Source organism: Pelmatolapia mariae, linkage group LG7, assembly GCF_036321145.2.
Source record: "Pelmatolapia mariae isolate MD_Pm_ZW linkage group LG7, Pm_UMD_F_2, whole genome shotgun sequence".
NCBI lineage: Eukaryota > Metazoa > Chordata > Actinopteri > Cichliformes > Cichlidae > Pelmatolapia > Pelmatolapia mariae.
In genome coordinates this window covers 9,838,085-9,853,006 of record NC_086233.1, presented here as the reverse complement: position 1 = coordinate 9,853,006, position 14,922 = coordinate 9,838,085, and the positions used below count along the sequence as shown (strand labels likewise).

Here is a 14,922-nt window from a genome sequence, read left to right as displayed (position 1 = left end):
ACTGCACTCCACGAGCGTCTGGCAGCACAAATGAACCAGCTGCTAGTTAATGAGAGACACCCGGAATGGCTAACCGAAGGTCGGACGGTCCTGATCCCCAAGGACCCCAAGAAGGGACCGGTCCCATCCAACTACCGACCAATAACCTGCCTCAGTACTACATGGAAGCTCCTGTCAGGCATCATATCGGCTAAGATGAACAGGCACATGGGTCAATACATGAGCGGGGCACAGAAAAGGATTGGCAAGAATACCAGAGGCGCAAAACACCAGCTACTGGTAGACAGAACAGTCAGCCGAGACTGCAAGACCAGACTGACCAACCTGTGCACAGCCTGGATTGATTACAAGAAGGCCCCACAGCTGGATACTGGAATGCCTAGAATTGTACAAGATCAACAGGACCCTAAGAGCCTTCATCAGGAACTCAATGGGGATGTGGCGTACAACACTAGAGGCCAACTCCAAGCCCATAGCACAAGTCACCATCAAGTGCGGGATCTACCAAGGAGATGCTCTGTCCCCACTGCTGTTCTGCATAGGCCTGAACCCCCTCAGTGAGATCATTAACAAGACTGGCTACGGATACTGACTACGAAACAGAGCGGTTGTCAGCCACCTCCTGTACATGGATGACATCAAGCTGTATGCCAAGAGTGAACGAGACATCGATTCACTGATCCACACAACCAGGCTATACAGCAATGACATTGGAATGTCGTTCGGACTGGAGAAGTGTAGTCGGATGGTAACAAAGAGAGGGAAGGTAGTCAGAACTGAGGGGATTGAACTACCAGAAGGCAACATTGCAGACATAGAGGACAGTTACAAGTACCTGGGGATCCCGCGGGCGAATGGGAACCATGAAGAGGCAGCTAGGAAAGCTGCAACCACCAAGTACCTGCAGAGGGTCAGGCAAGTCCTGAGGAGTCAGCTGAACGGTAAGAACAAGATCCGGGCCATCAACACCTACGCCCTGCCCGTGATCAGGTACCCTGCTGGGGTAGTAGGCTGGCCAAAGGAGGAGATAGAAGCCACTGACATAAAGACAAGAAAGCTCCTGACCATGCATGGAGGGTTTCACCCCAAGTCCAGCACCCTGAGGCTGTACGCTAAGCGGAAGGAAGGAGGCCGGGGACTGGTGAGTGTCAGCACCACAGTCCAGGATGAGACAAGAAACATCCACGAATACATCACGAAGATGGCCCCAACTGACAGCGTGCTCAGTGAATACCTCAGGCAGCAGAAACCCAAGAAAGAGGAGGAAGGCGAGGAACCATCATGGAAGGACAGGCCCCTGCACGGTATGTACCACCGGCAGATAGAGGAGGTGGCTGATATCCAGAAATCCTACCAGTGGCTGGACAAAGCTGGACTGAAAGACAGCACAGAGGCACTAATCATGGCAGCACAAGAACAAGCTCTGAGTACAAGATCCATAGAGGCTGGGGTCTATCACACCAGGCAAGACCCCAGGTGCAGGCTGTGTAAAGATGCCCCAGAGACAATCCAGCACATAACAGCAGGGTGCAAGATGCTAGCAGGCAAGGCATACATGGAACGCCATAACCAAGTGGCCGGCATAGTGTACAGGAACATCTGTGCCGAGTATAACCTGGAAGTCCCGAGGTCAAAATGGGAGACGCCCCCAAGGGTGATGGAGAATGACCGAGCTAAGATCCTGTGGGACTTCCAGATACAGCCGGACAAAATGGTGGTGGCTAACCAACCGGACATAGTGGTGGTAGACAAACAGAAGAAGACGGCTGTAGTGATCGATGTAGCGGTTCCGAATGACAGCAATATCAGGAAGAAGGAACACGAGAAGCTGGAGAAATACCAAGGGCTCAGAGAAGAGCTTGAGAGGATGTGGAGGATGAAGGTAACGGTGGTCCCCGTGGTAATCGGAGCACTAGGTGCGGTGACTCCCAAGCTAGGCGAGTGGCTCCAGCAGATCCCGGGAACAACATCGGAGATCTCTGTCCAGAAGAGCGCAGTCCTGGGAACAGCTAAGATACTGCGCAGGACCCTCAAGCTCCCAGGCCTCTGGCAGAGGACCCGAGCTTGAAGGATAAACCGCCCGCAGGGGCGAGATGGGTGTTTTTTTTTTTTTTTGGTTTTTTTTATTAGCTAGCTTTGGGAGTACCAAAAATGTCTTTATGCAAGAAAAAACCTTGGACTTGTATATGCTGTGGTAAACTTTGACTTTTATCCATCTTATTCATGCATGCACAGATGTTTCACAGAATGTGTCCTCATGAAATGCTGATAATGAAAAGATGTTAGTAAAAGCATAAAGGAACCCTGTAGTCTTGGGTAAACACATTTACTAATTTCATCTCTGCATTCCTTCCACCTTTGCTGGACATCTTTGGGTGAAATCAAACCGACTAAATGATAAATGCTGATGTTCTCATTTCATGTCTGGCTGCTGTGTGTCGCAGCTCTAAATCAAATATACAAAGGGCAAAAAAAGGCAACTTTAAACTTGAGCTCATCAAGGTTTAATTGGATCTGATCGATGTTTGAGTATAATTTGTCAAGTTCTGCTCCCCAGTTCTCAGCTTTGGTAACTGCCATATGCCATTCTTCCATCTTTTCAGCTAACAGAAGGCAGAATCAGTGGATGGATTTGATGCAGGAACCATACTGGTTTTGCTTTTACATAATTTGGTGTTCTGTGTGTTCAATGGTTTGGAAGGTTTATAGTTACTGAAAATTAGGTGAGGGAGTAGTACGAGTCTTGCAAAAGAAGCAGTACTGAAGTTTGGTGGTATTGTTACTTAAGACTATTGTTACAGACCACACTTTTGTTCTTTAACGCTGGCTGTTAAAATCCACTTTCCTTTCAAAGAACCTGAAAGTCTGGTGTTTTCACTTGTCCTCACGCCACACCATCTCGAAGAGAATACAGATATGCTGATAAATCATGGGATTAGCTGACACTGGCTTTGTTGACTGATATCAGCAGATGAGATGGTATTTAGCAGTGTAAGTGGTATCTGTTATTTCACACCAGGTTTGTGCTGGATGAATGTGTCTATATATAATCTGTTTGTATAAGCTGGCACAGCCAAGAATAATCAATGATAACAGTTGATGCAGTTTTATTAACAGCATTGCATTTATTGCCTTTATTGAGTTCTAATTCATTTCAGGCATGCAGGCGAGATGACCTACACAGACTTTGAGCAGGAATGCAACTGTGTTCTGCATAATTTGGACATGGCATTTGAAAAAAGCTTGCATATGACTCACCTGTGCAAAAGTTGGGCAGGGCAGGACCTGGAAGATTTGCTGTGGTACATGGAACCATGAATTCTGCTGTCTACCAAAACATCCTGAAGGAGAATTTCCAGCCATATGTTAGTGACCTCAAGCTGAAGCACACTTGGGTTCTGCGGCAGGACAATGATCCAAAACACACCAGCAGGAAAAACAAAATGAGGACTTTGAAGTAGTCTTGCCAAAGTACTGACCTGAATCCAGTTGAGGTGCATGACCTTAAAAAGGTGGTTCATGCTCGAAAAACCCTCCAGTGTGAGTGTGAATTACAACAATTCTGCATGGATGATGAGTGGGTCACAATTGCTCCACAGCACTATGGAAAACTCATTACCAGGTATCACAAACTCTTTATTGCAGTTGTTGCTGCTAAGAGTGGCCCAACCATTTATTAGGTTTAGGGGGTGTACACTTTATTAATTGTGACAAACATACAGAAATCAGGAAGGCGGCAAAGACTTTTTTCACCCCACTGTACATGACCCCTAACAAAATTGTCTGTGATACTATCCTGAGTAGATGCAGTAATATATTATACACAGGTTACTTTCATGTCAAACAGGTGAGGTGAACTTCATGTATGCTTAATTTCTTTAAAGGAAAGCAGTAGTAGCATCCGTGACAACTAAACTGCTTAACCGTAGCATGCACATAACTGCCGATGCATATGTAGAAGCCCAGGTTACCCTCAGGATCCTCAGCATACACAGCGACTGTGCTGTAAATAACACTGAGAACAGCAGCCTGGGGTTCAAATGATCAATAGTGCATTGGAAAACGAGCCTCTCCAATATACTGCTGTAGCCATTTTCTGCTGGATTCATTCCTCATGCTGTGGCTGTGCCGTCTCTGAAATCTGCTGTGTGACATCACCAATCAAAACAAATTGCCAGCACTGTGGGATTAGCATTTTAGCAGGTTATGGTGAGGGTGTTCAGTCTGTGTGTGCAGGGTTAGCAGAATACTTAACATTGTTTGCTAATCCTGAAGCTGTACTCCAATGAATGTCTGTCACATCATGCAGTATATGCACACTCAAACGCACCGCCGACTGGTGCCGCTCACTCCCACCAGTAAAGGTCAGCGTATGTATAATGGAGCACATGCAAGTCACCTCTCACTCAAATGACCCTTCAATAATTTTATTATTCTTACCCCTCAGCTATAAAGGGAGGATGGGCTGTTGTTGTCACCTCGCCAGTTGGGCAGGCAGGCAAAGTGAAGCATTTGTGAACTAAATGTCAACAGATTCACAAATTACCCACAATGCCACAGCTCATTTTAGCGAGTGGGACTGGTCCCTTCATGTCAGATCAGCTTGTTGTGGATGCTAACAAGCAAATACAACAGGCAGACAGCTGGCATCCATATCTCCTAACTAATGGATGTTTGGTGCCACATTTGTTTCCGAGTACAATTTTTAAAAAGTCTGCATGTATCGTAAATCTAAACGGCAAGGTGGGGCAGGATCCCTGTCTTACCTACAGCTGTACATGTACAGAGTTGGAACACTGCAGCTATACACAGCGGTGTGTGTGTGTGTGTACACACAGATGATGGAAGACTGAGGCAGTCAGAACATGCCAGCTTGATATTTTTAGACAGTTCAGGTGATCTCGCTAATGAGACGAAGCTCAAAGGAGCTGGCGCCTGAAGTAAGTGTGTGTGTGTGTGTGTGTGTGTGTGTGTGTGAGAGAGAGAGAGGGTGGGAGAGACTTCTCGGGAAGAGGCCATTTGTTGAATTAGCTGGGCAGTGTTGAAGTGTTCAGCGATTAAGTTTAATCCTTGAGTCTTGGTGATGTAAGGCCTGTCGTTTTTTTCCCCCCTCTCTCCTAATACCTCTCCTGCATGTTTGGTCCTTGCTTTTGAAAACCTGTTTTTGTGTGTGGGAGGGGGTTGGTTGTGAGGGTAGGAGGGAATGCCCTGTCCATTAGGCTGTGTAAATACAGCATGTGTGGATACATATGAGGACGTTTATTCGTGCGAGCCCTGGTGTCAGACCGGAAATGATGCATCATGTCTGTAGGGGAAGATAAAACGGAAGGGAAGAAGTGACAATATATGATAGTAGACGTGAGGCCCAAAACAAGTGCCCTAAACTGAATCAGTGAGGACGGTGAACTGAAACAATAGCTGCTTTTTAAAGGCTTTAAAGACAATTTTGTGATGTCCACTTTCTGATTTGTGTAAGTAAAGTGTAGAGCGCTTTTTTTCTTTTGTCTGAACCAAAGAAGAAGCAGGCCTGTTAATACAAGCCTGATTCAAAGGCATGTTGTACGATATATCGTACTCTGATTTAGGGCTGTGCAATATGACCAAAATCTCATATCCTGGTATAAGACATTTATCGTCCTGACTAACGATATAAATCACAAAAAATGTAACATTTTCTGTAAAGTCTATGAATCTCGGGCAACTCGACTTGCGTGAAGTGTTTCCAGCTGGGCGTCCTTTACCTGGGGTCGAGTGTTTTAACTGATGCGTGACACTATACATTTTTAAACATAAGTTGTAACGGCCACCATTTTCTTTCAAAGTTTGAGTCTAAGGTTTATTTTTTAGCACCTGACAGCTCTTTTTCGCTTCTCATCCGTAAACTCTCTGCATACTCTTTTACGTGATTCCGTTTATTTTGAAAAGTCTCAACAGGATCTTGAGCTTTATTGTGAAAGGTTTACGTGGAAAACAAACAAGCGGACAGCGGAGCCACGCGATGGTTTTACCACCATTGTTGCTAACGACAACACGTAAAAACAGGCGCTTGTCTGTCCGTAGTGTGGTTATATTAAATATAAGAGAAAGAGAAAACTTTAAGAAATTAATATAGCCACTACAGTGATCGTCAAAACGATGAAAAAATATTGCTGTAAACAGTTTATTTTACTACACCACGAAACAAACAATAGTGTAATAGGAAACAATAGACGTTTTTATATCGTCATCCGATATATATATAGTTATATCGAACAGCCCTACTCTGATTCCTGATTATTTGGTTGAATTTGTGCTTAGCTCATCAGTTTCAGAACAGCGGAGTTATTGTGTCATGAACCTCGTTCACACACACAGGGATGAATGAGTAGTGACCAGGAGGTGGATCGATATCAGACCCTAATCTTTAGAACTGTGCTAACTGGTTGATTCTGTTTTATATGCGACACATGCTCCTCACACAAGGCCTGAGGTGGTACCGCGGCTTGTCTACCAATCAGAAGGTTGCCATATGTCCATATGTTGAACTGTCCTTGAGAGAGATCCTGAATGCTGAGTTGCCCCTGATGTATCCTTCAGAGTGTGCGTGTGTGCGAGATTGTATGATAAAAGAATGTATGAATGTGTGTATGTGGTTGGCTGAATGAGACTTGTGGTAGAAGTACGAATCCAATATAAACCAGCATTTCTTCAAACACACAGCTCATTTTGAGATGATGGTTGATCATTTGGAAGATGGGCAATGATCCATCTATTAGAACTTCAGACTCTTGTTGATGTTGTGGATCAGAAGCAACTTTTCCATCATTTTGGCCTGAGTGGAGCTGACAGTGAGTGAGTCTGGGTTGGATTTATAACACAAGACACAAGCACATCGTTATGAAAATATAGCAGGGAAATAAGTGAATTTAAGACACATCTGTGTCTTACAGGACATGTGGCAGGGTGACACTGAACGGCTAATATTTGTTTAGCCATCTATTTTTGCTCATGCGTGATACTAATCGGTAAAGCCAAGATGCAGTGTCTTGAGTGTCAGCATTGCGTGTGTACCGCTTACTGCGGACATTGGCTTGTTATACCTGTCAATCTCGTTCCTTCATTTGTCTCCATCCCTAATGTAGTGCTTCAATGTGTGTTTGATGGGAAAATGTCGCTGACATTCTAAAGCAGGCAGAGGACGGCCATAACTGCCTCACCATGCCTCCTGGAAGTGCCACAGTCCACTGACAGTCTCGTCTCTGTCGCTCTACACCATTCTTCACACATTGCTGATGGCCACAGAGGCTATTACCATGGCAACAGTGCCTCTCAACCCTGCAAGCCACATGGAAGTGTTTTTTTTTTGTTTGTTTGTTTTTTGGTCTTTTTTTTTTTTTTTTTAAATTCCCCCACCCACCTTCTCTCTGATGATGTTTCAAGTCTTTATTCGATAACAGTGTGAGATGTCTGTCCATTGTTGGTGTGTTTGAGAGCGGCGCTGTACTTTTAGCCAGCTAATCTCCAGTGCCATTTTCTGTAATTATGAACTGTGTGTGTATATGTGTTGGTACAGTTGTAAAGTGGTGAGTGGAATTAGTTGCTGTAGTGGCCTTTCTTAAGAATAAGACAGCTACAGTCTTTTCTTAAGGCTCATACAGTAAATACAGCTGCTTGGGTTTCAGCTCTGTGTTCTGCCAAGTGTTTACGCTGTGTGTGTGTGTGTGTGTGTGTGTGTGTGTGTGTGTGTGTGTGTGTGTGTGTGTGTGTGTGTGTGTGTGTGTGTGTGTGTGTGTGTGTGTGTGTGTGTGTGTCTCACCTCATGTTGGCTATAATACTACCATGTATTTACAGAACATTCACATCCTGCCTCAAGTTTACTTTTGTATGTTTTATTGTCTAGTTTTATACCAAATAATTTCCTTATTACCTCTGTGCTTGTACATTCCACTGTCATATGTTCTGCTTATTTCACATTTCTTTGATATGCTTAACAACTTGGAGGAATTAAAGTCATTATGATTAGAGGCATGTGAGGTATGCTGATGAGCATATCGTACAGATTGTTGATAGACACACGGTAAGTCAGTAACTACATCAGCGCGTTACCTCTCTAACCAAATGCCCACTGACACAGAGTGTCGCACGTGGATCAGCTGTAATCCTAAAGCTAACACTGGTCGGGACTTTTGGTAATACCATTACTGTGTTAATGAGCTATAAGAGGGTGGTGTTTCATAGACTGTTAAAACTGTTACATCTACATACATCAAAAAAGAAAGTTAGTCGAGGCCTGATATAACTGACTTTAGGAGAAGTCCAAGGAGATCTGCTCGGCCTAAGTTTATGTTCTGTCTTATGTTTAATGTTTGTTTTTAGGCTTGTTTTTAGCCTCTCCAGTGGATGGGACTCCACTGGAGAGGCTAAAAACATTGTTGACCAGCAGACTGATAAATATTGCTGTTACACTGAGATGTATACTCACTTTCACTCACTGTATTTTTGCTTTGTGTCTCACAGGCTTCCTGCTCTTCAAGGACTTCTGTATGAATGAAATAGATGAGGCTGTGCCTCAGCTCAAGTTCTACGAAGAAGTAAGTATCCCATGCCCTGTGAATTAGAGCGCACAAAAGGGCATGGATGACCGGTTTGGGGCCTGTAATCCTGCTAATTCAGATTGAGCCTTCCGCATGCTGTGGTGCCACTAAGCTGTGTGTGTTTTCTGTTTCAGATTAAGGACTATGAGAAGCTGGACTCTGAGGAGGAGCGGTTGAGCCGCAGCCGGCAGATTTACGATGTGTACATCATGAAGGAGCTCCTGTCCTGTTCACACGTGAGCATGCGGCCTTAACATCCACATTTTAACCACAGGACTCTGGTTCAAGCACACGCAGACAAACATGCACACACCTCATGGGCATCTAATGATGCGCTCCGTAATATTCCCTTCTGTGAAAGCCGAGGAATCTGAGAGGTTTACGACACAAAGAGATCAGGGAAGCCACATTGTTGAAAAATATCAGAAAGAGACTGGTCAGTGCACCCAGGGATCATAAATGGAAACCAGATGCTTTTAGTAACAAACATTGAATCCCATATCCTCGATATTAATAATTTAATCTACAATTAATAATTTACTAGTGATGTAAATCTATACACTGTTGTTGGACCAATCCCGATCCCTGTAAAGCACCGTCTACTCCAGTCTTCACCCTGCTTCTTCCTCTTCACTCGGCTTCTGGAACAAGTCAAAACACACACACGCACACGCACACACGCACACACACACACGCACGCACTACTGCTTTTGTCCTCATGCAAGGCAACAATTTGGGATGTAAAGCAAGTACGGTGCATGCTGCAGCTGTCTAAATGGAGGAAGTTATTAAACACCCACCACCCACGCAAACCCATATATTGGTGTTGCTCTCTGCAGCAGCTCAGTGTTACAGTAGGGGTCGCACATGCTCACAACAGAGAAAACAGAAGTGAAATTAATGGTTATGCTGCATTTTTAATGGCCTTTGGTTTTATTTCCTCCTCTTTGTCTTAGCCATTCTCTAAGAAAGCAGTGGACCATGTGCAGAGTCACTTGGCGAAGAAACAGGTCCCCCCAAACCTTTTTCAGGTAAATACTATTTGATCTCTGAAGCTGCACTTGTCTGTGGTCTTTTAAACATGTAGTAAAAAAGAAAGTGAAGGATGGAAATAGTTTGATTTGATGATTGTAGTACCTTTTACTTGTTTTCATATCAGCTCAGCTCACTGCCCCATATATTGCAAAGGAAATGGTCACTTGTTGTGTTTGATCCCACATACTCCATTAGTACCCTGTTGGTGGAGCCCTGACCCCAAAATGTGACTGAAGAAATGGCGTTTCCATTATTATTGTGCAAGTTGTTTGATGAGAGACACACACAGCGATATCCTGCCGCTATTGACAGAATAAAACTGGGACAAAAACTCCTCAGTCAGGTTTCGAAAACGTCAACGCTCAAACAGAACAAACATGAAACTTCCAAAACTTGTTAGTGCTGCATTGATACATGCATTTAGAATAGGTGGCAGTAAGAATGACTGGACTGTGAGCAGGGCAGGAGTCATGCATGTGTTAGCATATTTGTGGTTTTGTTTTGTAGTTGTTGTTTTTTTTTTATGATGCCACTCTGCATCACAATGAAATGTAACATTTCATTAACAGACAAGTTCGTAGGTCTACACTGACTTTTATAAAAGGCAAGTGCTGCTTGATGACATGAATAGGGCCAAAACAAAATATCAGAACAGCAGCATGCAACATTGCACATGCTCCTTAGAAAACAATACCTGTAAAACTGTGTGTGTGTTACACTGAAGGAACATTTTAGGACCATAAATCACTTTGGTGGCTATACTTAGGTTCTGAAAACCCCGTGGCGGTTTCAAGAGGAGCACTCATCTCCACCTTTCAGTCCAATTTACCAAAATACCCCCCCACCACAAAAACACCACCTATTTTGGGATTTATTTATTTTTTCTCCATTCGTAATTGACTGGTGTGGTATGTGTGTGTGTGATTGACATGTCATGTTCATGTCAAAGAGTGTCTATAGCACCTGAGTTGTACCAGATTCCCTTCTGTGCTCAATATTTGAACTTTATTGTTTTCGTTCATGCTGTTGGTAATTAAACTTTTACCATGGCATCACTTGCTAAAATGCCACCCAGGAAAATAACATGCAGAGCAACACAGACAGGAGCTGTGTTTGAGCTCAGTAAATCTAATCAGCAACTTCCTCTTTTAGACTACAACATGGCTTATTTTGTGGATATAAAATTATACCCAGTGACTCTAAGATGTTACATCAACTTGTTAGTATTTCCTCTATATTTTCTCAGTCCTTGGGTTGTATGTGTAGCAGTAATACAGTGCCTCTGTGTTACAACTGCACAAACAACTCAAGGACTCTTTGAGACACGAACAAGATGTAAATGTTCAGTGGGCATTTCTGTGAAACAAGTTAGCTCACAAATATGAACCAGGTAAACAAGGCTGAGCCTCAGAAACAGTAAGTGAACATGCAGTCCTGCCCACTCAGGAAAATAATTCACATACACCTGCAAAGCATTTTTGGTCACACATTTGCTGAAGTGTGTGTGTGTGTGTGTGTGTGTGTGTGTGTGTGTGTGTGTGTGTGTGTGTGTGTGTGTGTCTTTAGCCATACATCGTGGAGATCTGTGACAGCTTGAGAGGAAACATCTTCCAGAAGTTCATTGAGAGGTAATCATACTGGATGTGTTTTATTTTTGTTTCTCTTCTTCTTATTCTTTCAGCGGGGGGTGGTAGCTGACATCATATGTTGACATTTTGCTTTTTTCCTCCAGTGATAAATTCACTCGTTTTTGCCAGTGGAAGAATGTGGAGCTCAACATCCATGTGAGTATGGGGGACAGGGGGATCCTCCCAAAAGTTGACTATGACTGTTTTATCTTATCGACTTAATGGGTTTGTAAAGAACGGTGTGGTTCTTTAGCAATTTCCCTCCATCCAATGAAACACACCAGCAGAGCTGCCGAATCCTGAGCTTGCTGGAAACAGACATCCGCTTTTTCAGATGGTGGGACGCAACAGCAACCTGAACCAAACAGGCACATCCACCCAGAGTTTTCTGTCTCTGAGAGGAAGGCCATGTTTTTCTTCAGCTTGAGTTAAAGTCTCTGTGCTCCTCTCTCCTCCCTCAGCTGACCATGAATGACTTCAGCGTGCATCGGATCATTGGCAGGGGCGGCTTTGGAGAGGTGTACGGCTGCAGGAAGGCAGACACGGGAAAAATGTGAGCTCCGTAAATGTATTGAAAGGCACACCACTCGGTGCATTTACCTCTGCATGTGTAACCTGTGTCTGTCGCTCTGATTGTCAGGTATGCCATGAAGTGTTTGGACAAGAAAAGGATCAAAATGAAGCAGGGGGAGACTCTCGCACTCAACGAGAGAATCATGCTGTCATTAGTGAGCACAGGGGTGAGTTACACACCATGTTTGCACCAACAAAGGTTTGTTTAGTTTTTTTTTAAATACTCGGCATGTTTTTAAAAACAGAATATGGTACACCAGTAAAACATAGTTACTCATACAGATCCCACTTATTCTAAACTCTAAAAGCTAACAACATTTTTTTATACTTAGGAGTGATTGGCAGTGTTATGTCTCAGTGCTGCACAGAGACTTCCTGTATGGAACAGACTGCTTTGGTTTGACTGCACAGGTTAAAAACAGCCTGAGATATTTTCCTCTAAAAAGACACTACTTCCAGAAACTACAAACAGAACTTTGTTTTCTGTCCATTCTTCAGTTCACCTCCCCTAACACTTAGCCCATGTCTTCTTGAGTGGGCAAGTTAAATATATGTGTATGACATACTGTTAAACAGACTCTACCTTAAGCAGTAAAATATTGCCCACCATATTCTCACTTTGACTTTGATTTCCTCATCAGAAGAAAAAAGTTTTATCAAAGAAGAAAACTGATCAAGTTGATTTTGGGGGAAAATAAAGCACAATAGCAGCATCGGTTTATTTTCTCTACAGAAATTCTATTCATTCAAACTCCCTTGATTATCCACACCCATCCTGCAGTAACTCTGTGCTCCATCAGCAAGGCCCCCTGAGAGACTGAGAATCTCTGCTGTAGTTGCAGAGTGGTGCCAGTTCAGGCAGGCCACTGGGTAAAGCTCAGCTGACATCTTTCTTCAAATCCAGTTAGGAAGTCTCTCATTGGACGCTCTGTTTAGCCTACCCTAACCCTTTGCTTACCCACAGTTGCTGCACACCTGCAAGCCGTTTTGCACCCCATGTCCACTGAAGTTGCTTCCTTCATGCTGAATCTGCTTTAACTGTTGTCATATTGATGATATTATATCATCGATGCCTGTGCTGTTCCTGCTGGGTCATTCAGGGGATACCTCAATTTATAGCCCTGATGCCTAATGTCAGTGTCCCTGAGACTACAGTGGTCCTGAGTGAAATCCATCTTTCTGATTTAAAAATCAGTTTTTTGTGCTGCATGGGTGTGTTTTACTAAAGGTCCTCAGTTCTTTTTCCACTACTAGCCGTATAACCCATTTTAGGAAAACCACAAGAGTAAGGTTACCTGGGAGGAGTTCACTTGTAGACTTTAAACTCTTTCTCTCTGCATCTTCTTCCAGGACTGCCCGTTCATTGTGTGTATGACGTATGCCTTCCACACGCCTGACAAGCTGTGCTTTATCCTGGACCTCATGAACGGTAGGATGTCCCACACCTTCCTTCCTGCCTTAGATTAAACTCCTGCCGAGTCCAATCTGTCCTGAGACACAAAGATTGGATTACTCGGACTGCCAGTCGCCACTCGGGTCATTCCTCCCCCAGGGAGTTGATAGGATTTTGATCTCACTGATGACGCCTCACACCACCTGCCTGTGTTAGATTCTTTTGCATCTAAGATCAGCCTCCTTTTGAAGTCACACCTCAATGTTAAGTATATCCTGATCAGGACTGGCCAACTGTCAAAGTCAACAGTCGCCACCAAACAGTGTCCACTGCTCGCTATTTGAGCTTCAGTTATGCTAATAAATACAGATAATCATTAGCTCAATGAGACAGCTGGAAAAGAGACGAGTGTCATAGAGAGCCTGCCATCGATTTTCATTTTCTCCCCCACGAGAAGGTTACCACAACTTATGGACAGATATTGATTTAAACTGAGGTGTTTTGATGTCATGCACTTACTCTGTGTGTGTGTGTGTGTGTGTGTGTGTGTGTGTGTGTGTGTGTGTGTGTGTGTGTGTGTGTGTGTGTGTGTGTGTGTGTGTGTGTGTGTGTGTGTGTGTTCAGGGGGTGATCTGCACTACCACCTGTCTCAGCACGGCGTGTTCAGTGAGAAAGAGATGCGTTTTTATGCAGCTGAAATCATCCTGGGTCTGGAGCACATGCACAACCGGTTTGTTGTCTACAGAGACCTCAAGGTAGACTCTCCCTGATTCCAGATGGAAATCATCCTGAACACAATCATTCCTATAATCAGCATATTCCATGACGTGGCCAACAATTAGTTTTTCCTGTCAAAAGAAACTTAAAAGCAGCTTTTCGTCTCCAGCTCAGGGACCCTAGCCTCCAGAGCTGCAAACAGGTTAATTCCATTACAAGTATTGCTATTTCTAAAGGAGGCCGATGAGTAACTAAACATCTGACACACAGAGCAGGAAAGTGCAGGAGAGACAGATCAAGAGGCCATGTTGCCATTGCGTCGGCTATGAGCTAAGCTAGCAAATGCCTAAAGACACAGTGAGTGACTACTGCAAACAGTCATCTAAAGCAATGGAAAAAATATTGTAGTAAACAGCGTGTTTTGCACAGCACTAAATAAAGGACGGGAGTATAATAATATAAATGACAATAAATGATAAATATAATATCGCCATCCAATATATGACTTGAAATGACTCAATCCAGCATTTCACCTCACTAGAATCGGTGTCTGTGGCTTATTACTGCGGGGCACTGAACACATGCTGTCCACGTTCAACTTATAGATACTGTAGGCCAAAAATGACTGTCACTGTGATACTGTGTGATGTCTGTTACCATACAAGTGAAGCTGAACCTAAACAGGACTGGTTTATGTGTTTCCCAGTTTGGCATTACAGGAGCCTCCATTAGTTCAAGATCCTTTTTTTTGCTATGTGTGTCTTTTGTATTGTTCATCTGTAAAAGCAGCACCTTTCATATTCCATGCAGTCGTATAAATCCGCCTCTGAAAATAGTCCCTCAACATATTTGTCCGGCTTAGCTAAAACTGAAGCGACCAGCTGTTTCAGGAAATCGCTGAGTGGTTTAAAAAGGTAATGACCACATACAGCATCTGAGCGTTTTCTGCCTCCCGGGAGTCGCACAAAGCAAGAAAACACAATGTTGTACTTCATGGGATTTA

General features: G+C 43.7%; 1 protein-coding gene across 3 annotated transcripts in view; it reads left to right on the top strand.

The window, feature by feature from the left end:
• The window catches only part of grk3 (G protein-coupled receptor kinase 3), a 75,008-nt gene that overhangs the window by 35,339 nt on the left and 24,747 nt on the right, over nucleotides 1-14,922 (top strand). For all 3 annotated transcript variants that reach the window (XM_063477834.1, XM_063477833.1, XM_063477835.1), the window contains exons 3-11: nucleotides 8,497-8,570; nucleotides 8,708-8,809; nucleotides 9,530-9,604; nucleotides 11,175-11,236; nucleotides 11,341-11,392; nucleotides 11,698-11,789; nucleotides 11,877-11,976; nucleotides 13,160-13,238; nucleotides 13,827-13,957. In XM_063477834.1, coding sequence (XP_063333904.1) covers nucleotides 8,497-8,570; nucleotides 8,708-8,809; nucleotides 9,530-9,604; nucleotides 11,175-11,236; nucleotides 11,341-11,392; nucleotides 11,698-11,789; nucleotides 11,877-11,976; nucleotides 13,160-13,238; nucleotides 13,827-13,957 — 767 coding nt within the window. The remainder of the gene's footprint in view (nucleotides 1-8,496; nucleotides 8,571-8,707; nucleotides 8,810-9,529; nucleotides 9,605-11,174; nucleotides 11,237-11,340; nucleotides 11,393-11,697; nucleotides 11,790-11,876; nucleotides 11,977-13,159; nucleotides 13,239-13,826; nucleotides 13,958-14,922) is intronic.